At 40.9% G+C, this 27,465-nt stretch overlaps 1 protein-coding gene across 1 annotated transcript in view; it reads left to right on the forward strand.

The window, feature by feature from the left end:
* Positions 1-24,477, forward strand: part of col12a1a (collagen, type XII, alpha 1a) — a 56,229-nt gene extending 31,752 nt beyond the window's left edge. The window contains 33 exon segments of the mRNA XM_028566331.1: positions 882-1,024; positions 2,809-2,938; positions 3,094-3,236; positions 3,445-3,574; positions 4,196-4,315; positions 4,466-4,612; positions 4,786-4,902; positions 5,028-5,180; positions 5,372-5,405; positions 5,407-5,444; positions 5,548-5,687; positions 5,821-5,944; positions 6,056-6,199; positions 6,415-6,579; positions 6,856-6,894; positions 7,034-7,172; positions 7,919-8,061; positions 8,551-8,660; positions 13,830-13,988; positions 14,267-14,344; positions 15,222-15,308; positions 15,782-15,835; positions 16,247-16,342; positions 16,704-16,757; positions 17,671-17,724; positions 18,042-18,095; positions 18,830-18,901; positions 19,007-19,042; positions 19,143-19,209; positions 19,304-19,486; positions 20,340-20,417; positions 21,628-21,798; positions 23,591-24,477. Of these exon segments, the coding sequence (XP_028422132.1) occupies positions 882-1,024; positions 2,809-2,938; positions 3,094-3,236; positions 3,445-3,574; positions 4,196-4,315; positions 4,466-4,612; positions 4,786-4,902; positions 5,028-5,180; positions 5,372-5,405; positions 5,407-5,444; positions 5,548-5,687; positions 5,821-5,944; positions 6,056-6,199; positions 6,415-6,579; positions 6,856-6,894; positions 7,034-7,172; positions 7,919-8,061; positions 8,551-8,660; positions 13,830-13,988; positions 14,267-14,344; positions 15,222-15,308; positions 15,782-15,835; positions 16,247-16,342; positions 16,704-16,757; positions 17,671-17,724; positions 18,042-18,095; positions 18,830-18,901; positions 19,007-19,042; positions 19,143-19,209; positions 19,304-19,486; positions 20,340-20,417; positions 21,628-21,798; positions 23,591-23,739 (3,551 nt within the window). The 3' untranslated portion in view covers positions 23,740-24,477.
* Positions 24,478-27,465: the final 2,988 nt, after the last annotated feature.

A 27,465-nucleotide genomic window follows, 5' to 3' on the forward strand; every position in this document is an offset into this window, starting at 1 on the left:
TTGTAACTTTGTTGCCTCTGACGAATTTTTTGTCATCTCCATTCAAACTGCAGTGCCTTCATTTATTCTCCCCTTTTCATGTAGTTTAAGAAAATATCTGCTACTCACTATTTGAGCTAACTTTGCAAGCCGCTGACAGTTAATTGTGCCTTAAAACTCAAAGCAGATTTCTGGGCAACAGGCTTTGGTTTGTGTAACTTTAAAGTACGGAAGCTCACTCACTGCGTTTTTCCCCTGCATTTATGGGGTTTAATAGGGAGCGGCACAAAGCTTCTAAACATCTGCTTTGGTGTTTTAGAAGGCAAGCTTCACACAGGGCTGTGATACACCTTGTGTATCCTTTTCATTAACCTTCAGGGCACTGAAAGGAAGTGTCCTGTTGATAGCAGTATTGCTAAATAATGTCTTAAACTTGTCTCCGTTGGTTGCTGGCCAGTATTGTCCCATTTCATTGAAGTGTTCTTATGTAGACGTTGGATTGTTCTGGCTGTTTAAAAACTAATCTAGACCATGTTGGGTTACATGAGACAAAGGGAGAATGTGTGTGTAATTGATGATTTTAGCATCAAATTTACTGAAATCTGTCCATTCCCCAATTATGATTACTTGACCTTAACAATCTGTTTTGTCTCCTCTTCCTTATGTCATCCCCTCTCGCAATCGATCTTCCCAATCTTTACAAACCACTTGATTTGCTGGCCTTCAACCTCACCCTGCATCACTCTTTCCTCTTTGTCTAATGTTCCTCTCATTAATCTTCTTTCCACTTTGTACCCTTTTTTTTTTTTTTTTTTGCTTTACCTTAACCCTAATCCTCACCTAACCTTTCACTTCCTCATGTTTAACCACCGTCTTGCATCCAAACATTCCTGACTTGGCAGTGGAGCGTAGCCCCGTCAGGAACATCCAGGTTTTCAACCCTTCTACCAACACTCTGAATGTTCGCTGGGAGGCTGCCACGGGCCCAGTCCAGCAGTACCGGGTGGTCTATGCTCCTCTGACTGGCGCCAGGCCCTCTGAGTCGGTGAGTTTTCATTCACTGTGTGGGAAGAAGTGTAGTATAGCACATATGAATAAAAAGACATTTACACCCATAACTACAACTACTTTTTTATTGTCTTATCACAGCCCATCAGTTACCATTTTATTGCTTATGGCCTTAAATCATGCATTATACACACACAAACACTGAGGGTTTGATAAAAAAGAGGAGAATTAGAGCACACCAGTGTGGAGGTGTGAGCACATGTTGCCCAAGCAACAACCAATTAAAATATCTATCTATCTACCAGTTTACTGTTTAACCATGTGATTAGGAATCAAAGCAGCCTCATCCATTAGTCTGTTCACCAAATGGTTTACGTATATGTGAGTGTTTGTACTGCACGCATGCATGTGTGCAGTTACTGCCTGCTGAGTTCTTCTCTTTTACGCACCGCTAAAGATTTTAACGAAGTCAGCATTCATTAAATTGCAACTCCCGTTCTTGACACGATATGTGGCATCTGGCAACAGTGTGCCCACATTTTCAGGATTTCTGGGTAGCTAAAAAGAATCCACAAGCAACTTTTGAAGTGTTACTTTGACATGGCGCCATTAGCTCTCTCCAGCATCTGCCAGAAAGATTGGACTATTGAGAACCGTTTCTTTGCTGAGATCCTAATAACATGGTCTTTGAAGAGTGAGGCATATTCAGGTTTATTGATAGAGATGTGCACATTTATGGCAGGCTCAGGCCTTTTTCCATCACCGGAGCCAATGATGTGCAGCAATGTGGCCTTTTTCAGCTGCCACCATCAAATTTAACACTAGCTGGAGATTTGTAGCATGAATTACCAGCTTTACCGATGTCGCCTGTGATGTTATTTTTTATACGGAGAGTCTCAAGCACTTCAGTAAATTTCTGACATGGACATGGATGGGAGCTTTCTGTAGACAACAGGATATTGTTGCATTCAAATGTGCCATGAAACGATTTTAAGCAGATTCACCAACCCATTTACTGGTCTAACACTCACATGGTGCGTTCTCTCTCTCTCACATAACCCCCTTCACCACGCACTTTCTCCATTTCCATCGCACACAAGTGTTCGTCCCTCCCCCCCTTCCTCACTCACTCACAGAGGTTATCACCAGCCCTCAAGGAGTGCTGACCTTACTCTGTCCAACTAAAACCCCTTTCACATCGTGGCCTCAACAAGGGTTGACTTAGTGTTCAAAAGGGTTAATCCACCTTGATCGACGTGGGGTGATTTCAATGGGATTTGCACACGCTATGCATTGCTCCCTGGTTGTGACCCAGGTCGTATCTGAATTGTCATGACCAGGGATCAACCGGTGTTGACTGACTTGGTTTGAATTGTTGAAAGAAGGCTGAACACAGGTCAGATAACCCTGGTCCCTTTGGTCCCGTGGCCATTGGTGTGAAAGGGGTATAACTAACCCACAGAGAGAAAGAGAGAGTGGGGAGGAGGTGGCCCCTACAGTATATAATCAGCTGTTGTCAGTGTCAGACTAAATAGCGTTGCAGCTGTCGCACATCAAAGGATTATTAGGCTCTTCCTTTCACTTAGTGCTGACATCAAGGGGCCGTTGAGTGTCAGAGGGAGTGTACAACACAAGCAGCTGTCAGGAGAGGGGAAAGGTCTTGTGCACCCTTACACAAATTGCTCAGGTTTCTTAGAAAATAAACACATTTGCTATGATCTTTGTTTTATTTTACTGATAGGTTTAAGTCTCAAGTTTACACATACTGCACTGAAAGTGCCTATTGTGTCTATTCCTGACATACTCGGTTTCTCCATGCAGGTTTTGGTACCAGGGACCACCACCACGGCCCTGCTGCAGCAGCTGCTCCCAGATACAGATTACAATGTTGGAGTGGTTGCCCTGTATAGCGATGGCGAAGGACCCACTATCAGTGACAACGGAAAGACATGTAAGAACCCGGGCCAGTGTGTTTAAAGACCATCCTTGGGTAGAAAAAACAATCTATGGACCTTATGTATCATGCTTTTTAGAGTGCAAGTATAGATCTAGTATAAGTATTTCAGTGATCAACAATTACATTTTTTTTCACGTTTCTTCGCTCAGTGCCCCGCAGTGGCCCAAGGAACATGCGTGTATATGACCCCACCACCAGTACCCTCTCTGTGAGCTGGGAACATGCCGAAGGTCCTGTAACGCAATACCGCATCACCTATGCCCAGACCACAGGAGACCCCATCGAGGAATTTGTAAACATGTTTATAATTCCACATAATTCCACTGTTGCTTATGGTTTAATAAATTCTCTTGTTAGAGTGGCAATTATCCAATGTTTGCCTATAGTCCTAAATGATAAACAACTTTTCTGAGTAACTAATACAAATATATCCCTAATATGCTCTTGATTTGTTCTTGTATTAATCCTTTTATTTATGTGATATGTGATATGTCTTACAGACTGTAGTACCAGGAAACCGAAACAATGTGATTCTACAGAACCTGGATCCAGACACTCCTTATAACATCAGAGTGACTGCCTTGTATGCGGATGGAGCAGGAGGACAGCTGGAAGGAGATGGACGCACAGGTATGAACTATTTAATCAGTGCCTTCTGTGTGTTTCAACTAATGCAGAGATCATTTAAGGACATGCAACTAAGCAAACTGACAGACAAGTATTAAGGATATCATGCAGTACTGCACACACACATGCACACACCAGAGTGAGGAATCCACAGCAGGAAATCTGTATGGACTGATCCAATGATTAAGATCCTTAACCATTGCACTAAAGAGGAATACGTGAAATTATTGACTTTTCATGAAGGCCAAACGCACCAAGAGCCTTTGCCAGATAATAATTAACTGGCTGTGCTCCAGTAAGAGAGATCTCATGCTTCCAGTGTCTGCCTAATTTTGCCTTTCAAACAAAAGAAGCTCTATTACATATCGTAATGCCACTCCACTCCTTGAGGCAGCTGCTTTTTTTTTTTTTTTTTTTTTTTTTTTTGTGATCTCTCTGATATGTTTGATTTATTATCCTCTTGATAATGTTAAGATATTTCAACCATAATTGACAAGTCATTATGAGCAATAAGCTATTATACAGTAATTACCCAGCTGACAATGCTTTACACACTGAAATTCCATCCCATTGCAATGAAAAGAAGCCTGTTTTGACTGTGCTGTCCCATCTTGTTTTCTACAGTTGGTATGCTCGGCCCCAGGAACCTTCTTGTTTCTGACGAATGGTACACCCGCTTCAGAGTGTCCTGGGACCCCGCCCCCTCCAGGGTTAACGGATACAAGATTATCTACCAGCCTGAAGGTATATGGACAGGTTGTTATGGGAATAAATATGTTAGTTACTGAGAAAATATGTTTTAATGGTTTATCAAGTAACATTTATAAAATCAGAGGGACTTTCTTTTTAATATAAACACATATGGAAACATGTTATGTTTATGTCTCCTTTCAGGCTCCGATGAGTCCTTGGAGGTCTTTGCTGGAGACGTGACCTCCCACCAACTGCATAACCTGAAACCTGGAACCACCTATGACCTGAAGGTGCTGGCACAGTACGACACAGGCCTCAGCGCGCCTCTAATTGGACAAGGCACCACATGTAAGCTGATGAGGCTATTCATTATTAGTTCACAGGTTTATCTGCACAAAATTAAATGGATTAATCTAGTTTTTACTGCCAATTCATCAATCAATCAATCTTGCAAAAACGTTTTGTGAAAGAATACAGCTACTAAGAATACTTCGAATACTAAGAATACCGCTTCCCTTTAGTGTACCTGAATGTGACAGACCTCACCACCTACAATGTTGGCTATGAGTCCTTTTGCATCCGATGGACCCCTCACAGAGCAGCCACCTCCTACAGACTCAAAGTCAATCCTATTGACTGTAAGTGCTTTACTCAATTACGCACTATAAAGGCCTTGTTGACGTAGACTTTGAATTTGTTAGATTACTGCAACCTGAATCTGTCTAATCTGTGTTCTCTTCTTTCTTTCTTTCCTCTCCGCTAGCCTCCAAGACCGGAGCTACGGAGATCACAGTCAGAGGCTCGGAGAGTAGTCACTGCTTTGATGGCTTGACCCCTGACTCTCTCTACGAAGCCACAGTGTACACCCAAACACCCAACCTGGAGGGACCTGGAGTCAAAGTAAAGGAGAGGACATGTAAGATGACACCCTCTACGCCAGTTTAATGCTAATGTGTGAGAGGACAGTGATGTCACATTATTAAGCCTATTGGTAAAAGTTACTGGAACCTCCAATTTATTTTGCGTTACACAAATATGCCCCCCACCACCCACAGTGTAGTATGACCATTCAAATGTTGTCCGTGTGTTTCTGTTTTGGTCTTGCAGTGCCCAAACCAACAGAGGTGCCAACCGAGCCTCCCCCCCCCTCCTCCAGTGTCATTCCCCCCTGCACTAGATGGTGAGGGGAGCTTTAACTTTTGCATCTGTGTGCTGAAACAATAATTCTTATGGTTTAGCTGACATTAAGGCTTTACATTGACATCATTTTACATGCGCCACAGTGTGCAAAGGTGCCAAGGCAGACTTGGTCTTCCTCATCGATGGTTCCTGGAGTATTGGAGATGATAGCTTCAACAAGGTCATCCAGTTTGTCAAAAGCATGACTGGAGCCTTTGATGTCATCAGCCATGATGGCATGCAGGTCAGCATAAATCGTGGTGCTGCCTTTCATTATTATTTCTCTGTACAGACAAATTTACCTTATGCATGTTTTGCAAAAGGTATTTTGTTTAAATATCAGTCATTATCACTCATTTTTTGTTCTCTTTGAACAGGTTTCATTTGTGCAGTTCAGTGATGACGCCAAGACAGAGTTCAAGCTGAACACCTACCACGACAAGGGCATAGTGATATCAGCTTTGCAGGCTGTGCGCTACAGAGGAGGCAACACCAAGACAGGTACACCACTGAGTGGTGTTTTAGCAAACAAAGTGTTAAAAAGAAGATGAATTCTTCAGATTTGATGTTCTTTGTCCTCTCCCCTTCTTCTCATCCTCCTCCTTTACCCAGGCGTCGCTCTGAAGCATGTTTATGAGAAGGTGTTCACCTCAGACAGTGGCATGAGGAAGAACGTCCCGAAGGTGCTGGTGGTGGTAACAGATGGACGCTCCCAGGATGAAGTCAAGAAGAGTGCAGAAAAACTGCAGCATTCTGGTATGTGTGGCATTATTAATCATTTTCATTTTGGTGTGCATTGTATGTTTTGAAGCTATTCATTTTCATGTTTTCTCCCAAACTTCAATTTCCTTCAACAGAGCCACAGTTTTATGGCTGATTTAATAAACTGTAATTTAATAACCCCTGCACTGATAAAACTGCCCACAGTTATTGGAAGCTTAACAATTGTCTTTGTGTTTTTGCCCCCACAGGCTACAGTGTGTTTGTGGTTGGAGTGGCCGATGTGGACATGACAGAGTTGAGAGTTATCGGCAGCAAGCCCAGTGAGAGACATGTGTTTGTGGTGGACGACTATGACGCTTTTGCCAAGATCCAGGACAACCTGATCACCTTTATCTGTGAAACAGCCACTTCCAGTAAGGCAGACATTAATATATCACAAAGCCACATTATAGTTTAGTAATTCTGAATTCCAAGACTTTTTTTAGTTTTTTTTAACTCTTTTACTTATTTTACTTTTTTGTAACTTCTGTTGTGGTTGATTAGTGCACCTGCAGAGGTAACAGGAAGCTCACCCATTGCCACACATTTCAGCTAATCTTTTGCCAGGAAATGTACAAACAGACATGAATCACTTTCTTTAAGCATTAATCTGTTTTTCCAACCCTTTACAACTTGTTTTCCTGTTTCAGCTTGCCCTCTGATCTACATCAATGGGTTCACAACACCTGGTAAGCATACAGAATCACCTTAGACCTTGCACATGAACCAATCCCTCAGAGCTTGTTGGCATTAGCTATTATGCTACGCTATAAGAAGGTTTTGCTATTTCTATGCTCTCAACACGTCTCTTGTTTCTATCCCTTTCAGGCTTCAGAATGCTGGAAGCTTTCAATATCACAGACCGGACATTCGCTGCCCTAAACGGTGTGTCCATGGAGACGGGCTCTTTCAACAGCTACATTGCCTACAGGCTGCACAAGGATTCCTTCCTAAACCAGCCCACCAAGTAAGAGACTAAAGTGTATTTTTATGTGTCAAACAGAGGGAGTTTGAGTCTCACTATGTGCATTTTCCCAGCCTATTGGCCTTATTGCCTGTGAAATACTAATCATGCCCAGCCCACGGCCATTATTTATAATAATGTTCAATAGCCTCTGTAGTCATAGGGGTTTCCCCAGTGGCCTTTGGCAATGAGCCCACAGCCCTGTTTGTTGCAGCTTGTGGAATATAAGGTGCTAGCAGCAACAACAAAACGTGGTCATAGAATTATAAAGTTCCTGGACCAGGCCCTCCTCCCACCAATGTCATGCTGGGAGCAAACAAATCACCCCTGAGTCAAGAGCTTTATCCCTTTATCGGGCCTCAATTAATTGGTGTTAGGCAATTGCAGAACGGAGGAAGTATCCAAACGTCTTCAGCATACTTTGTTAATATGTTTATAATGATGCATACTTTGTGTGCCTGAGCGCAGCCATTGCCATAATGTGCACAAATGGAAACACTTTGAACTGCATTAAAGGAGAGGGGACAGAAAATACTTTCAATATGTGGGCAATTTCTGCAAGGCCAGCGGAAATACTGGCAATCATTTACAGGTTCTGTAGCTGATGTGACAGAATGGGTGCTGTATCATTGTAGCAAGACTCAATGGTCTTGGTATTCATTTCTAACATTGATATTCTGACTGCTAGTGTGATGAGGACACAGCTCTGACTCATGACTTATCACAATGTATGTTTTCAACGCTAACAGGGAGATCCATCCAGAGGGTCTTCCCCCATCCTACACCATCATCCTGCTCTTCCGCTTGCTGCCCGACACAGCCTCTGAACCCTTTGATATCTGGCAGATTGCAGACAAAAACAACAACCCTGAGGTCGGGGTCACCGTCAACCGTAAGCCTCACATCCTGTTGTGGCCCTCAGCTGGAGGGGGAAGCTGCTGTACCTTACCCAACATATACACAGCTGTAAACTCATTATTAACATCTTAGGCTGCTTTCTTTCTCTCTGTTACTTAATTTACAGGCAGCCAAAACGAATTCATCTTTGTCAGATACGATAGGTAGTAAATAAGGCATTGGAAGCATTGAAGGAAATATAACCACTGCCCTGAATTACATTCTGATTTTGGATTTGGCTCGACCTTTTTATTCTCTAATAGAAAGCCCTAATTTTTAAATAAGTATCTCTTACAAATGTGTGCTTATGCACGTGGTAAATGCTAGCAAACAATTACGGGCATGCACCTAATCCCTTCTAGCCTTCCCTTTATTCCTCTCTGCTCTCTACAACCATGTGTTCTCTATAGTCCTGTCTGTGCTTTGCGTGCCACCGCATCGTAACACACTGTCAGGGATTCATCAAAGGCTCTTCTCTTTTCAGCTTCCAGCAAAACAATCACGTTCTACAACAAGGACACCCGAGGAGAGATCCAGAGAGCCACGTTTAATGAGGAGCAAGTGAAGCGGGTTTTCCATGGGAGCTTCCACAAGGTAAACACAATGCATGATTCTGGACCACATAGTGATATTATTTAAGTCTGGCTTTAATAGGAAACACTGGGAAGCTTTTGTGGTCACCTATGGGCTGATTATCCTTTTTAGATCCTTTTACATACAGAAGATTGTTTTCATTCTTTTCACACTCCTTTCACATATATTGGTTTAAAATAATTTCATATGTCTCGGTGTGACTTTTATGCTTCATTTAAGTTGGCTGAATTACCTTTTAATGTGATATTGACAAACAGCCGATGCTATGCAGCTGTATCGTGTTCACTGTCAAAAGTTCCCTGCTATCCATCTCAGAGTGTCGAAGAGGTTTTTGGGCCCCTTTTTATGATTTGTCATTAAACTTTGTTTTTTTTAAAGTTAATTTGATGAATGGGTGGTGGAGGCTATAAACAAATTTAAAGAGAGGTTGGAGGGACATTATGATACCTCAGTGACCCAGCATAACCCTGACTGGTGCTACGGTTAGGGGCAGACTGGTTTGGAATTCACTTAACAACTACCAGGTTAGTCTCCAGTCTTGATGTGGTCAGGCTTCCATCAAGACTGGAGACTATCCTGGTAGTTGTTAAGTGAATTCCAAACCAGTCTGCCCCTAACTGTATCACCAGTCAGGGGAAGGGATCTATTTTAATTTGGGTTCAGTTTGAGTTTGATTAAAAAATGGCATAAAGCATTTCAAGAATAGAATCTAAAGTCTGTATATTTGTTACTAAATAAGAAGATTATATGGTATTTCTTTAAGTATGTTCTCCAGAGATTTAGTATACAGAAAAGCAATGCAACTGTGGCCAGAATATCCTGTCTTTTAGTCCCTACTATGGCTTAATCTCCGAAAGTACTGGATCCTACATTTCCCATAATATAACTCAATAGCATAGTTTGTTAGTGGTAAACACCCCCGTCTTTCACACTCCATGTCACAGTTTGTAACTGAGGATTTCTGTTAGAGTATACATTTGAAGTTTCAAGCCCAGTCTGACATAACCCTGGTAACATTGTCAGGGTTAGGTTTTTAGACTTGACAAAGAGCCACAGAAGACATTACATAGCTGTTTTCACAGGCTGAGTAGCACTGACCAGGACGAGTACAATGAACTTTACAAGTTGAATTGGTGGAGTGTCCCTTTAAACTTATTGCTGAAGCTCTAATAATAAAGGGGATTAGACTGTAGAGATGGATTAAGGACACTTAGTTGTGGTCACATGAATAGCACACATCGTAAGCAATGGATTAAAAGGTTAAATCCAGATGTTTTGAACTGTCCCGATGATACATTTTCTTGACTCTGAAATTAATCCATTCCATCAGCGGCTCTGTCTTTCATGAAAGAAATTAAGATTAATCTCCCTTTGGGAAGTATTTATTACTACTACTATTATAACTACTCTTCAAAAGATCTGTCAAAACCTTCATCTAAGTTGAAGTAATCACTTACAGTGGTGTTGTTGCAGCCTCTGTTTCTTTTCAGTGGTTTAACCACTACATTATGCCCACATTCCAAGCTTACAACTGTAAACAGCATTTGTATAGTATGCAGTCCCTTGTGGCCACAGGAAGACGTAAAAAGAGACATCAAATGCCTTTAAATCCAACTCAAAGCAGCAGCGAATATAAAACATCCTCTGTTATGTTCCACTACAGTAGGGTGTAGAGACTAGAACAATGAAGTACAGTATATTTTCATACCAAACTTGAATGACTTAAGATACTTGATTCATCTCTGCAAAAACGACTGGTTGCAATGTACTAAAAGTCACGTCCAATTGCATTTTACTTTGTTCCAGAGGACATGGGTCTTATCTGACATCAAAGTTCGCTCACTTCCTGATATTACAAAGTAATAGGAAGTGATGCGAGCGATATATTGGCTCCCAGATCACAGCGTACTGTATATGGCTTTTCAGTTTGACCGTTTAGCATCTACACACTAATTGTAGGGTAACTTCATGAATGAATAATGTTGGGTCAGGAAGTAGATCTAAATGACATCACTGCTGGTCTAGTTGGACAGCAGCGTGTGTGTGTGTGTGTGTGTGTGTGTGTGTGTGTGTGTGTGTGTGTGTTCTCCAGTCTGTGGCCATGGTGGAGACTGTAGTCTGAATGTACACAGGGTGGCTAGTTTGTGGTGCAGTAGTTGTTGTTCCATGAGCTGGCGAGTCTGCAGCGGTCTACCTAGCTGCTTATTTACTGGTCTGCTGAGTAAGTGCCATTGCTGAACAGCTGTGCTGGTGTGTGTTTACATGTTGTCTGTGGTTTCCCAACACTTTGTCTGTGGCTATTACAGAGTGACCTCTGTAATAAAGTGTGTGTTTGTCTGTGCTGAAACCAGAGTGACCAATGATGATGGTTGTCACAAATGGCAGTTGGGCTTAATTGTCCATGTGTGAAGATAAACAAAACAAAACCCAATAAACTCCCATGTTGATCTTTGAGGTTTAGGCTAAAGTAGTAAAGCTTCAACTAATTTCATTATTAATTAATTTACAGATTTTCTTCATTAATTAATTAAATAATTATTTCATCTCTAAAATGTCAGCCAATTGTAAAAATAAATGCCTGTCACATGTTCCCAAAGATCATAGTGACATCTTCAAATGCCTTGTTTTGTACGTCCAACAGTCCAAAATTCAAAGATATTTAATGCATTATGATATAAGACTAAGAAACAGGAAATTATGTACATGTGAGAAGTTGGGACCTGTGAAATTTTGCCATTTTTGCTTAAAAGGTACTTAAATCAATCCGCAATCAAATTGTTGCCAATTCATTTTCTGTCAATCACATAATCCATTTACTGTCAATTGCGTAATCTATTAATCTACTTATCGTTTCAGCTCCAACTACCAACCATTCCAGTATATCTTCATATAGTACTAGCAGTACTACGATTTGTTTGATACTGCATATTCGTTGCCTTTAATCATGGCTTTTCCTGGCAGTTAATTTTTACAAACCTCAAGTCTTAATTTAATTTCATGAAGAATTTGTGCCACTTGAAATGCAGTGTGTATGTATTGTCAAGTGTTAAATGCACGTTATGTCCTTTCATGCCACAGTGCTGGGTTAAAGAGTGCTTGCAGATTTTGGCTTTCCTCCTCAGGCTAGTTAATAAAGAGTAACCCAGGCTGGAGAGGTCGTGGTCTGCCTCTAATAGAACATGTGGGAAAGCTCTCAGAGATGACTATAGCAGATGCTAGCCACTCATTAGCCCACTAGGGAATCCCCTCCCACACTCGAAGGGTGGGAGTCCGGTGAGGGAACTTCCCTGTTAACTGAAGTGAAGAAGACATTTTCCACAAGCCATAGTCATGTCTTCAGAGTTACATTAGTAGATGTGTGAGTATGTATGTTCCTGTAGTCACTGAACAGTGTAGTATGCCTCCATGCTAAAAAAAAATACACCAACCCTATTGTTCTTTAAAAAGTCTTGAACTCAAGCCTTCAAACTTTCCTTTCAGGGACTCTGTTGGGAAGGCTGTGCCAATATACGCATGCCCTCATTAAGACAGAGAGGTAGGCTTTAGCCAAATTGTCCACTGACTGCACTCATTGTACTCTTCATTTGTGACGACTTTCTTTGAGACACAAAGACGTCTTCTTTCTGTGAGCACGACAAGTAGACTTACTGAACCTAAAAAACACACCAGGAATACAGGAAATTATATATTGACGTCTCTTACCAAAGAAATCCACAGTGCCTTGTCTGTTCGCAGGTGCCAGATCAGCTTCACGTCTAGAATGATACAATGAAAATAATCAGCCCAACTGGGGATTTCATGATCAGTCACAGCACTGTTTGCATCTATTATGATCATGTATTTCCCTTCATGCTCAATAAAAGCTAAATTAATCCTGGATGCATTTTTTTTATAGAGAAGACTCGCACCTAATTATTAGTGCATGCATGGAATTAAGGTTCAGGATTATGGAAATGAAGGAACAGTCAGGACAGAGCCAAGAACAATAAGATGTAATCTTATAGCAATCATGGAAATATGTGTATTGAAGCGGGGGACACTGTTAGTCTGAAATCTTACCATATGGACTCTGACTGAGTATTGACACAGTGAAGCACAGTGAAATCTTAATAATTGATGAATGAAAACTGTTCATCTGTCAACACTTCGCTGCAGTAGGACTGGATCACTTAACAGCAAATACCATCAACTGAGGGAAGCAGTGGTCACTAGAAAGCTTTCTGAGGCCTTATTTTCCAGTAACTACTGTGTTTTTATTGTGTTTACTCATTGGTCAGTGAGGTAATATATACATGCTCATTATTTGCCATCCCAGTATATCATCCAAAGCTGTTTTGGTAAGCCCTCAGGAGCATCATGGTATAATATATCCATGCCAGGACCCTGGGATGAATGACACCCCTCTCTCTTTGTGGTCCACCAGATAGTTTGTTCTGTTGCCAAGGAAGTCAACTGTAATTTTGTGATTGGTTGCCAACAACTATGGCCTAGTCTGTGGTTGGTATGGTTTTGTAGAAAGAAATGGTAGCTTGCTTTTCCTGACATAAAGAAAGCTTGTCTGACTGTTGAGCAGGGGAAAATTTGCAACAGTGAGGGGAAAGTATGGAAAGTGTAGGACGTTTGATGGCATACCGCAAATGATATTGCTTCAAGATGTGGAGCAGGGTTCTCAGGAAACTTTGAAATCTGGCACTTTGTCATTCTGTGTTGTTATACAATCACTGACTACAGCTTTAAAGCTGCATAGAAATGCCAAATGTTGTATATTTCCTTTTTTATGGTCCATTCATCTGTTGAGGCATCAAACAGCAGTCCCATGCCAAATCAGTAACCACTCTGGGGTAATATCAGAATCTATAATTAACATGGTTCTGCAAAGACAAAACACTTCATTCCACAATTATGTGGAATACAGTATCAGCATCTTTAAGAGCTTTAGACAAGATGGTTTAAAAAGGTTCAGTGAAGTTCTTCCCGGCTTTATGGTTCTCTTTAAAGGGGTAATCATGCCCTTTTAATACAAATGAATGCCAAACCCAGCTTTTCAAAAGCTCCAGTGTTCTTACTACTCTTTGCCAAGTAATTGTGTTGCAACAAGGCTGGCAGCTTATTGAGAAGACAAGAACGTTTTGTTAATTGTGCCCTCTCTCTATCCTCTCCCTCCTGCAGCTCCATATCAGCATCTCTCCAGAGAATGTCAAGCTCAACCTAGACTGCCAGGAGGTGGCAGAGAAGCCCATCAAGGAGGCCAACAACATCACACTGGACGGCTATGAAGTGCTTGGCAAGTTGGCCAAGTCTGGAGGTGGAAAGAGGCAGTCCGCGACAGTAAGCGAAAAAAAGAAACTTGTGAAAAATGCTAAATGCTTGGAAAAGCATGTTTGGAAGAATATCCAACAACTTTTGAAAGAATGAATATCCAAATCCTCTTGTGCGTAGATGCAGATTAAGTTTTAACCCAGTGACTGCTGGGAAGCGTGAAAGCCTCCATCTTTCTATTTCTCTGAGGGACTGATGTTGTTCTGTTTTCAACAATGTGCATTTTAATCAAGAATTGGAGCCATTTGTAACACCCCTCAATGTTTTTCCATTCTTCTGTTGTGTAGTTCCAGCTCCAGATGTTTGATATTATCTGCAGCTTGAGCTGGATCAGCCGAGACAGATGCTGCGACCTGCCCGCCACAGTAAGAAAAAGTGTCATTTTAGAATAATTTAACGACAGAGTCAAGTCAAAGGGCCATCTGTAGGCGCACTCAAGGGATATTCTAGCAGATTTCTTTCACGTTTTTATGTACATGTAGGTGTAATTGCATTTGTAGCTGAAAAGACCATGAACAATGTTGGTTCTTAGAATTAAAAGTAGAAGAACCATGCATATACTGTATACATGCATACCTTCTCAGATGTTTATGTATGCTGGTATGTAGTCATTAGGCTAAATGCAAGGCTGATAACGAGATTGCAGTTTAAAAAGAGAGTGCCTCAGCTGAACTGAATTGAACCTTGTATCCTGTCTATGTAATTGTGCTAATCGGACTGTTGCCAGTATGATCTCCCAATTACATGAGAACAAGTGCTCCTTTAGACCATGGAGCAGACAGTAAATCACATTTATTTTGATTCCGTACGGTAAATACCGGACACATGCACATTTATCCAATTAAGAGTAATTCATCTATAATCTGCATCAGATATTAATACATCACGTCAATGATTGCAGTGTTATATAACTTGTTATAAGACTCATTTCCAAAAATGTGGACAAAATTCGCAGCTGTCAGTGAGCATCTGGTCTTAAAGCCCCACACTGACTTTGCGTGAACCACTGTTCCATCATGACCTTTACTGGGTTTCTAAAATTCTTCTTAAATTCCAAGTGAAGTCAAAACCGCAGTTTGCCAGGATGCTGTCACAAAATTACAGAAAGGATTTTCTCTTTTATTCCTTTTTGATTCTGATTGCCAAGACATGGTCTCAGTTATTAGTGGGTGGGTGTGAAATGTGTGTGTGCATTTATGTTTATGCTTTTCTAATTTCTTCATCTTCTGTCTTCCTTTTCAGAGAGATGAGGCCAAGTGTCCATCCCTTCCCCACTCTTGCACATGCACACAGGACAGCATTGGCCCTCAGGGGCCTCCTGGACCTTCGGTAAAGACATTCCCGCGATCATCGTTCCTTGTCTGCTGTCCGCCTCTATTTTCACCTCCTCTGTCTCTGTCTGTTTTGATAATGATGATGATAATGCCATACGTTTCTCTGCTAGTGTTACAATGACTGTGCAGCTATAATGAGCTAGGTGACATTTGCCTGCTATACAGTTTGAACTTCAGTAGACTGAGGATGTCCTTCGCATCAGAAGTGGTATTTTGTTTTTCTTCGGAAAGAGCAGATGAGGATGAGACTAGTAGCATGCAACGAAATGTGGGCTCAGGAAGAAGTGTCAAAAGATAAATGCCTGTTGGAAAAACAACAGTGAAAAAAGTATTAAGGAGACGTCTGGAATATGTGTGCTTCACTAAGCCCCTCTGTGGATTTGGTAGGACGACGTGGAGTTTTAGGGATTTTAGAATCTGCTCCTTTTGTTACGCTCACTCTCTGTTTGTGGCTCCTTGCTTTTCCAGGGAAGCCCAGGTTCTAAAGGACCACGAGGAGATAGAGGACAACCCGGCAACTCTGTGAGTACCGCCTTACATCACTAAGTACATCTTCTTTTTTTACAGGCTTTGCTTTATTAAGTTACAATTTGTAACTTCATAAATTGAACCAGTTCATAGCCAATGAAGCTTGCTGACATGATCAATAATGCTAAATCCACACGCTTCTCTCTGCCATTGTTATTCAGAAGCTATTACTGCTACAGCCTTACGTTGGCTTACACCATCAGGCAAAGCAAGTTGCACACATCTGACTTTGGTTATTGACTGTAGCCTATATTTTTCATCAACTTGATTTAAAGGGGGTCTTTGTCAAGTACCCATTTCCACTGTTGATGTTGGTTTTGTGCAATACAAAGTCTGACTAGCATTGTTCTTTTGTAAGAACGTGGCTATGAAACAAATTTGCTTTTTGTCCCGGTAATGCTGTAGGGTCCAATGGGTCCACGCGGTGAGTCAGGACCCCCAGGCTCAATGGGACCACCGGGTCCACAGGGCCCCAACGGACTGTCTTTACCCGGAGAACCTGTAAGTTAATCTACACTACAAAAGTCCAGCCAGGGAAGAGATAGTTACGAATTTGTGGGATAAGGAGTTTAATGTGTATGACAGACACCATCACAAATGATTAGAGCTCATGCTGATAGAAAAGTGCAGTTTGTGTGTCTTTGGTGCAGATCCACCAGTGAGTGGGATTTACAGCTGTCAAAAAAGTCAAAACACATTACACTCCCATCTACCTCTATCCAGATAGCCTGCTACTTTATTTTCTTATCTGCAGATGTTCTTGTCAAAACATGGAATCAATCACAATCACAGACTAAAAATGATAAAACAAAGGCTAAAGCTTTGTGCAAACCTCTCTTTTTTTTTCCTCCTCCACCTTCAGGGTCGCCAAGGACCAAAGGGAGATTCTGGAGACCAGGGCCTGCCTGGCTTGCAAGTAAGTACTCCCCCTCTCATTTTGTGGTTTATGAACAGGAAACAGGAGACTACCCATAGAGAGCAGCGTTGCTACTGGAGCCTGGATTCGGTCCACATGCTGAGATTGAAACCACACTCAGAGTGGGAGGTTTACCATGCCATCCTCAGGGAGACGCACACTCTCACTGAATCAACCTCTTGATTGACAAACAGTAGAAGGCCAGTGATGCAGTTAAATTATTATGGAGCGCAGAGTAGACTCCTGTTACCAAAGGGGAAATAGGGAATGGAACAGGTTCTTCCCCAGCCTTGTAATTGAAGACGATCGTGACATGGTAAAGACTAAGTGTGTCTGAAGTTTGAGCAATTGACTTACAGTAGATGTCATTCTGTGGACGGGTTGGATGAAAATGAAAGTCAAATAAAACCAGACTTACCATTACCATAACATTCAGAGTTCAAAATTCTTTGGGGTTATTGACATCACTGCTCTATTAAGTCAGAAGCAGATTCTAATTTCAGCTTAAACCGATTTTACAATACAGGGGATTTTTGAGTGGGCTGGCATTACATGGCCATTTCTTGGCTGAGCAAGCGTTCATTCATCCATCTGAATTCATTCAGCCAACTCCCACCATTCAACTGGAGAGGAGCAAGTCTTGTTCTTATGATCTTCATAACTCATTGGTCACATTGTCTTTACACAATAAAGCGTATTACTGTATAACAGCACTGTCTATTCAGATTTGTGGGACAAGAGGGAATGTTCCAGTTTTTAGTAACAAGAAGATATATTATCTTTGGCTAAAGAACTGGGAAACTGCAGGATTTCAGTCTGTAAATTCTAGTTCAACAGATGCATTAGGGAGCTATATAAATGTGTTGTTCCTGATCATTAGCATTTGATTAAGTGTATCTGCTTTTTTTCCCAGGGTCCTCCCGGGCAACGTGGTCCTCTAGGCCCCGTTGGACCAAGCGGAGCGCGGGTAAGATCTACCTCCTGGCGTGCTTAGTATACACACAGTGTTTAAAGCCTACAAATGGATCCAAGACTTAGTTAAGCACATGTTTTTAATGTGATCACCCACTTAGCTCAGCGTGTACAGAAGTAACTGGCATGTAGTTTTTGCAGTCGTACTGCATGTTCTCACTTGCATTAGCCAAAATAATTGAGCCACTAATTTATAAATAAAAGACAAACTTGAGGCTGAAACCAATATAAAGTAATGACACTGATGTATTGCATGAATGGGGTCTCCAGTGTGTTGTAACCCATGTGTGATTGTATGTTGTTTCTACATAGGGGCCACCAGGAAAGGAGGGACCATCTGGACCCAGAGGCCCATCAGGGCCCATGGTGAGTGTGTGTGGTGTGTGTGTGTGTGTGTGTGTGTGTGTGTGTGTGTGTGTGTGTGTGTGTGTGTGTGTGTGTGTGTGTGTGTGTGTGTGTGTGTGTGTGTGTGTGTTTCTGTGTCTTTGTGTTTTGCAGAAACTAACAAAATAAATATTCCTTGGAGCGTGCCTTCTTTCCTGATATATCTGCAACAATTACTTCTCTGGCTCCACAGATGCACTCTGCTGGAACAGCACATAAAAAAAAAGCAGAATGTAGTCTGTAAGCGCCTCCACTGTTACGAGGATGGTGCATGCCTCTCATTTTCTTCTTCTGTGGTTTGGGGAGGTCTGAATCTACTTAATCCAGCCATCATGCCAACAGGCAACATGCCAGTATAGAATTTACACGCACTATACCATCCTGAGTGCTCCAAGACCCATTAGCAGTGCCTGGTGGCGGATGTGTAGCGTGTGTGTGTGTGTGTGTGTGTGTGTGTGTGTGCATGCGTGTGTGTGCGTGTGTGTGCGTGCGCGTCATATACCGGTTGGCCGTTAGTCATGTGTGTGCTTCCATCTCCTCTTTAGTGTTCTGGGCAGCTGGTGCCACACGCCCCCTCCCACTGCATTTGTCAAAACATAGATCTCAACGTAAAGCTTGTTACACAACTGTTAACAGGGGGCAGAAGTTAAACGTTGCAATTATGTTTACTGTGCAGTACTTTGAAATAAACAATTTTCTTTCTGTGTACTTTTCAGGGAAGCCCTGGAAATCCAGGTGTACCAGGAATGACTGGAAAACCAGGGAAACAAGGAGACACAGGAAACCCAGTATGTACTGAATACCAAGACACAAATAATGGTCACATAGCAATGTTTAGGAGAGGGCGAGAACAAGGTTGTTGCTTGTTCTAACACTGTTCTTCTCGTTAACAGGGGACTGTTGGTCCTAAAGGAGAGAAAGGAGAGAGAGTATGTATTATGTTTTATGAAATGACCATATACCAATTATAATACATCACCAATGGGAAAAGCAATGCCATCTCTTCATGAAAATGTCTTTGTTTCCCAGGGAGACTTTGCGTCCCAGAACATGATGCGCTCCATTGCCAGACAAGTTTGTGAACAGCTTGTGAACAGTGAGCGAAATATTTCTTTATTTTAAAGGGAATTTTGAAGCTGTTAAAGCAAAAATCAAATCAGATTCCAACTGATTTTGTTCTTCTCTTGCAGGTCAGATGAGCAGAGTTGACATGATGCTCAACCAGATTCCTTCTGGTTATCGTAGCAACACTCCAGGGCCAGCCGGTCCTCCCGGCCCTCCTGGCAACGAGGGATCCCGCGGAGAGCCTGGACAAACTGGTCGAACTGGTTTCCCTGGAAACCCAGGTTTACCTGGAAGTCCAGGAGAAAGAGGTAATTTCTCTCTCATCTTAAAGTGCTCATATTATGCTTTTTGGCTTTTTCCTTTTCCTTTGATTTGTTATATATCTTTTATGTGCACGTTATAGGTTTACAAAGTGAAAAAGCCCAAAGTCCACCCCAAAGGCACTTACCATCTCCAACAGAAAACACTGTTCACAAACTGCTCCAAACTACTCTATTGTAGTTCAGCCTTTACTTCCATGACGAACGTGGATCACTTTGTAACACACGTTATAATGCTCGCCTAGCTGCTAGCATGGCACTCCCTCATACTCTGCTTCTGACTGGCTGGTAGTCCTTACCTAGGTACTGCGTATGTTCGACTCCCAACAAAGATGAACAGAAGTGAGATGCCTCACTCGGTAGCTAAAACAGAGAGCTCAACACACAGGGTGAAAAGAGGAGCTGCAGCAATGTGCAGTACAACAAAAATATGGTGTTTTTTGAAAATTACACCATGTAAACCTATTCTAATATAACCTCTAAATACAATTATGAACCTGAAAATGAGCATAATATGAGCACTTTAATTCTGAATGTTTGTTAGTGTTAGTGTTGTTAGTTACAAAGCAGCAAGCAGGGAAATAATAAGCAAATGGTGAGCAATGATTTAATGAAGGTCATGGTGATATCGAGTGTAGACTGTAAGGTTGGTCCAACATTAGCAGAATAACAATGTAACTGAATTACCTTGTGTAGTCTACAAATTATTGAAGTTAGCGTTACAAAATATTATTCAATCCTGAATCTCCTTTTCTACTCAATTCCAGATATTGGTGATTTTTCAGAAAACATGCTTTATTAGTGTGAAAGTGATTTTTCCTCTTTTCTGTGGTTTATTTAGGTTTGGCAGGAGAGAAGGGAGAGAGAGGATCTCCAGGAACTGGCATCAGAGGACAAAGAGGTCCAAGTGGGCCCCCAGGTAATACAGATGGTTCTCAATTTCTTGGTTATAATAATCCATCTTTTATCAACTCTCCCATGACAATGAGGCAAGGAACACAAGCGACCACATTTTGTGTTGAACATTGTTCTGCAGACAGTCTGCTGGTCTCTCAATGTTCTCTTACAACGTTATGGTTACACTAAAACAGTTTCAGTGAGTTTTTTTTTTTTTTTTTTTACTTTTGTGGACCTTTCTAGGACACAGTACTCCCATTGGTCCAATTAAAATGACGCATTCTAACCAGAGGCCAGAATTTACCTGCAGTATTTGTGTCTCAGGCACCTTCGTTTGGGCAGCTGCAATGCATAAATTCTTTGGAGGGACCCCAAACATATTCACATACTTTCCTTCTATAAGGATTTATGTCTCATGTATATTGAGCTTTGCCAAACACTGTGCACATGTGAAATATCATACAGTAAATGGAAGGTATTTACGTTCATCATTAAGGAGAGAATTTCTGTCTGGAGTTTAGACGATCTTCAGGCCGTCTTCCGACATGGTCATGATGCATTTTTATAAACAATTGCCATAGCCTTTCCTCAGTTGCTCAGTTTCTCTAAAAAGCTCACGATTATAGAACATATCCTTTCCCAAGGGAACAACAGGAACCTTCTATTGATGTTGACCCCACAACACCAAACACAGATATGTTTGTTTCTGTGAATGAAGTGAGAAACAACCAATGGAAGGAAGTCCACACTGATGACTCAGTTGTGTGTGTGTGTGTGTGTGTGTGTGTGTGTGTGTGTGTGTGTGTGTGTGTGTGTGTGTGTGTGTGTGTGTGTGTGTGTGTGTGTGTGTGTGTGTGTGTGTGTGTGTGTGTGTGTGTGCTTGCATGTATGTGAGAATATGATTGTTGTACAATGAGCTTTCTTCAGTGCCTTCATTGACAACACATGGGTTCACTTAAGTAAGTTAGAGAAAAGAGAGAGGGGGAAAATTCCATCCTGAGTTTTTAAAGTCTAGACAGATGGGGCTGAGGGGGGCGGCTAACTCCACACAGACTTTTTTTTTCTTGGTCAAGCTTTTTAATTGAGCCATTGAAAATTTCAAATTACAGAGCTGCAGCCCCGTGTTACCCCTACCATTTCCACTGAAGATTTACGGGTGATGTCAGTGGATTTTTGTGCTGAGCTCCAGAGAATATTCAAACTGGCCTTCCTCACCTCTCTCCACTTTGCAGGGCCACCAGGAGAGTCAAGAACGGGACCCCCAGGAGCTTCTGGCTCCCCTGGGCCTCGTGGCCCCCCAGGGCGCCAGGGTACTCCAGGTGTGAGGGGACCATCAGGACCCCCTGGATATTGCGACTCCTCTCAGTGTGTTGGCATTCCTTACAATGGACAAGGATACACAGGTACACTCAACACTGTTTAGGTCCTGCATGGTACTACATTACATAAAAGACTAAGTGTATGCAGACTAATTTATTTGTTTTTATTTTTATTAACTCAGTGCACTACTTCTTTCTTTGATAATATATGGAGATATGAATGTAAGTGTTCCAGAGTAGTGATTTTTGAACAGAAAGCTGTTATACGGTACCTTATTTCCATAAAAAGTTCAACTGAGCGTTCGCGGAGCACCACCCGCGCAGTGTAACATGATAACGAAGGCAGATTTACCATCACAATTCTTAGTCATTTTTGAAACAATAGGTCTTTTATTTCAGACATTCTCATTTGTAGCCCGAGACCATTGATTTTTGTGACTGACAGGTCAGCCATGTTTAGTTTACGTTGCTACTAGTGTTGCAAACTCTTTTCCGATGAACGTAGCTAGCACTAGCTCTAAAAGTCTAAAAGTCCCAAAAAGTCGCCAGATGACGTTGAACGCTCATTTGCATTTTGGTGATGTCATCAGGTACAATTTGCATAAAGCTTAGTGGCTGTGTCGGCTGACTGCCTGCTGCTCGTGGCGCAAGCACATGCATGGAAATGAATATATACAATATAATATATCCCTGCTTTTTAGAAACAAATTCGCCAAGAGGGTCTGAAAAGTCACTAAATCTAGTGAGAAAGTCGCCAAGCTGGCAACACTATTTGCTACTGTAAACTAGATTAAAACAATTTGTTCGGGGAGGGGTTTGTGAACGTTCAGTAAGGAGCCACTATATTTCAATACCTCCATACATTTGATGTACAATTTTAAAACTGGCATGTAAAGCATTCTAGCTAATGATGACTTACATTAAATCAAAAAAGATGCTTATAACTTTGTTCCACAGAGTAAACTCACACCCTCTTTAACTGTTTGCAGGTTTGGCATAGTAAACCTTCTAAGTCAACTGTGCCGCTTACACTTTGAAGTCCTGTTTCTGAGATGTTTGCCCATTTGCTATGGGGCATGTAAGGATAATCACCATGGACATAATTATTGAACACTAAACACAAAAAACAGAACAGTGCGGACTGGCACTAACATCATCTCACAGCTACAAGCTACAGTGATGGCAACCTGCTGGCCTGTTTGCATCTTAAACCCTAAACCGTTGGGAAAAAAACCAACAAAAAACAGAGACTGAGCATTTCTACAAAGGAAGGAGCATGTACAATACCACCCAAAACAACTACTAACAAAGAGGATTTCATAACTGAAAGTAATGTTAATCTAGAGGTGATATGTGTAAATAAAACTAATTGTTTGTGCCTTGTAAATGATTGTATGAACCAGGACATTTCTCTAAAAATCAAGTTAACATCTGTATTGAGCCTGTGCCTCATAACCCTCTGCTTACTTACCACCAGCATAACCTTTTTTCACGACGCCTAACGTGACTTAGACAGCTCTAGTCCAGACTGAAGCATGTTCCATTTGTACTTTTAATCTTCATGTTCTTTGTGTACTTCGGCCAAATCAGTGCTAAAATGTAGCTCCCCTGCCATTTCCATGTGTTCTTTGTAGTATGAGCTGGTTATTTTACTACGTCTTATTATCCAAAAGCTTGATGGATTTCATTGTAAATGTCATCAACGCATTTGGAACAGGTATTTTTTATTTAGGTTTTATGGTACTTTATAGGATGCTCTAGTTTGACACAAGGTATTTGTTTGAAATTCCAAAGTGCAATATAATTTAAATTGTGCATGTGAAAAGTTGTAGAAGAAACCCTTTTTTTTGATTGGCCGTCCCGAATATTTCTCTAGCCAACAACTACCAGCCTGCACCTGAGGTAGAGTCTATATCTGTGGAGCCAGCTGGAGAGTCTGAGGCAATACAATCACCCGGTTACTCACGAATCCAACGAGGAAAGAGATCGCTACCACAAGACAATACAGAAACAATAGCATCATAGCTACAATAAGGAGTTCTCAGAAAGTGTAATATTGAAATAACTTCCATGATCGCGTATGTGACGATGAAGTGGTTCTTGTACAAAACTATTACTTATATGGGTTTGATACCCGCGGCTATATTGAACATATATTTTTTTGACATGAGAAAGTTTAGCAAGATGAATACAAACTTACATGTTCGTTCACTACAAACCTGTGTGCTTGCTAAGTGTTCCCTTTAAGTGTCTGCTTGTAATATAACTGCAAGTGTTTATCGGACTCCAATGTGTAATGCACTAATCATGTGAAAACCAGCAGAAAGTATGTCAAAGAAAGTACAGTGTGTGCTGTATGTTTTTAAACACTTTCAGACTATCCATGTTGTTTTTGTCAAACTTCAGTATGTAAAGCTGTTTCAGATACTCCCAACGGTTAAAAAATAAGGACAATTAATTTGATCTCCAAAGATTTGTTCGTTGTGATGTTTTGTTAGGCCTTTAAACCAAATGATAATCTGATTCATTGTAACAAACCAAACTTTTTTTTAATTTTAATTTTGTTTTGTTACCAAAGGTGGAATTGCATGTTTGTGTTGTATATTTACCTAGGATTTCTAAGTCAGAATATAGTTGTTGTTTTCTATCAATGCAGTTTGGATTTGGTTGCAAGACTATGGACATAGAATTGCTTTGCTTTTTTTAACTGCACATTTTGTGAATTCCACACAGCCTTATTTTCTTATTTATTTCTGAAACAGAAGAGGCATTTTTCAATAAAACTACTGAAAATGTAGCATTGGTTTCAGCTTTCCAGTCATTTTGTCTCTTGTTGTTAATTCTTCAAACAGAACTCACTTCTCACAGTATCTCTCACAGTAACATTGCCTGACACCACTCGCAACCATCTTCCTTTTTACACTAAACGCCTCCAGACGAAACAGAGTTTATTTGATCTTGAGTGACAAAACAGTTTCTTCCAAACATTAGGCCTAGAGAAATATGCTTTGAAGTTTCAACCTTGATTTATTTTGACAGCTAAAGATATTTTGCGCCATCCACAATGTCAGTTTATGTCAGGGCAACAAGAAGAGTAAGGAGAGAGTGTGAATAGAAACATTTCCAACATGTGAGCTGCTTCACAGTCTTTTACATGTTGGCTTTCATCCTATCAGGCTGTAGTGATTTTGCATAGACTTCCATGAGTAAGCAATGCAAATGAGACTCCAGCTGGAAAAACTCACAGATTTCCACCCATTAAGCATATCTAATGGTGAAATAAGAGATGTATGAGGTAAGGAACCACTCACGCCATTTCTGTTTATTGTGATGATGGGAAACCATGTCTGAGGAGGAGTTTTGCACAAATACTAGAGATAAGGATGGTGGGCGGTGAGGTATTAAGGTCGAGATCACCCCAACAAGAAGACATGATAGAATTACTCCATGGAAATCCTTTATTTCGTTACTCTTATTTGCACAAGCAATTTATGAAGCACCTAAAATAGATTTTTATTGAAGTTTATATTTCATGAGAGTTGAGAATTCTTGCAGGTAAAGTACAGTGTGAGTGTCTGAACAGCTGGTACATGTTAGGCGTAATGGAGAGGGAGGCGAGTCTGCTAAAGCATTTCACATACAGAAAGAAAGGAGATTACAGGAGAACAAATGTAAAAAACTGTCTGCCATTTAAATCTCCCTTTAGCAGTACACAATCATATAGCCTATGGGTATAGAAAGCTGTTCCACAGAGGGTCATGATGTGGCTTTTTAATAAAGCCAATACTTACCTCACAGCACGCTCTCAGACATTCTGGCCTTGTTGAAATATGTTCACACCTGTTATTAATGATACGCTGTTCATATTATTTCTCAACATCAGGCTCTGATTTTGATTTTAACATCATTCTAGGACACTGTCCGAGACGACACTGTATCCTTTAATCCCCTTTTTTCCACCACAACCAACCATACCGTGTTTCCCTCTAAACTCACATAAAATAGACGTCTTCAGTGATGCCTGATACCATCCTCACCATAACCCTGTCTGGTTTCTGTCTGCTGATTTCTTTGAGTTTGTTGACAATCCAGCATGCATATGTGTTCACTTTGTGGCAAGAGTTTCAAGTGGGCTGTTCCAGAGTCTGCGGTTGTAACAGATTTTAACTAACCTGTTTTATCTCTGGTTGTCCGCTCGCAAACAGCAGACAAAGTGTCTCTACCACAGCGGTTGGTGGCATTATGTAGCATTTCATTCCAAAATTAAGGCTTCAACCTGCATTTATTTTATTTTTTTTAACTACTCATGAGCAGCGGAAACAAACTGTAAACACAACACAGACATTGTCCCCTTACAAAGTTGATATGGCGATATAATTATCCAGCAGACACAAAGCAACATTCACATTTACTTGGGAGTCGTGTGTCTGGATCCCTGGCAAACACAAGGTAAAAATGTACACAGTATTTAGCATTGTTTCCATTCCATTGTCTCCATTAACTCCTCAGGGAATAATTTGGCTTTTTAGCTGCTAAATGATCCACTATGTTCACCAGCTAGTTGCTAACTGTGACTGCTGGCTGTTTAGTGCTAGACATGTAGCATACAGTGGGTTTATCAGAGATATTTCTGCTAAAAGCTAGTACAGTTGCAAGCCTGAAAACCAAAACAATAAGCTTAAAGATGCTAAAATGCTCTATACAGAGCTCAGGGGAACTGAGCTGGTTGATAATACTCTTTGGATATATCACTTCAAGCTTTTACATTACACATATTTGATGTATTGTTTATATAAAAATATTGATTAGTGCATCTTTAAAGAGTTATTTAAATTTTCCCTAATCAGATACAGGTTGTGAATGTGCAGACAAATTCTTTTATAACTGAATGCTCAGGCTCTTCACCAGTCAAAAAGTCAAATCTGGGAACTCTTACCATAGTGTCAATGAAATGTAATGTGGGACAGGATGATGAAACTTTAATATTTTTGTATATAAGCTCATGTTTTACGTAATTTCTTAAAAAGGTTTGATGTACTGTTATAAAAGTCTCAAACTGTACTTTCTTTTCACACGGTTTCAGTATATCATATCGCACGGCAAACTCATATCAAGCATGTGATGTGACATCAGCGTTGGCACGTCAAACCACAGCCTGAGGTTCAAAGAAAGCAAAGCTCACCACTGCAATTCATACGTTTTTGATTTACTGTGGAGCTGAGTAATAAGTAAAAGTTTTTTTTTTTTTCGATTCATTTCATCATATTCATCGAGCAGCCTAAGTTTACGGTGAATTTCTGCACAGTGTTTTTTAAACATTCAGCACCATAATAGAATGGAACCATGCATGGCATTGGGCAGCAGATGAGATGATTTAGCCTCGTATTGAAAAGTAAGCAGAAGTGATTGAAAAGTAGAAGTGGGATGAATTATGGAGATCACACACAACACACAGTTTTCACATTTTCATAAAAACATGTTGTAGCTCTACTCATAATGTAACCTGCTGTACAGTAAATATATTACTGGAAAAGGCATTTCCTGCAGAAAATGCTTGTAAATGCTGAACAGCTAAATTGCTAAAGCTAAACTTGATTGCTGGCATAATTGCGTAATAAGAAGGTGATGTAGTAAGAATAGTTAGAAAACGGGGAATGGTTTAACTTAGTATGAATTTCATCAAAAGTGATAAAAACGTCAAGTATAGTATGTCGAAAAAAGTCATAGAATAGTATGTTGAAAAGAGTGATA

This window comes from Perca flavescens, chromosome 20, assembly GCF_004354835.1.
Source record: "Perca flavescens isolate YP-PL-M2 chromosome 20, PFLA_1.0, whole genome shotgun sequence".
NCBI lineage: Eukaryota > Metazoa > Chordata > Actinopteri > Perciformes > Percidae > Perca > Perca flavescens.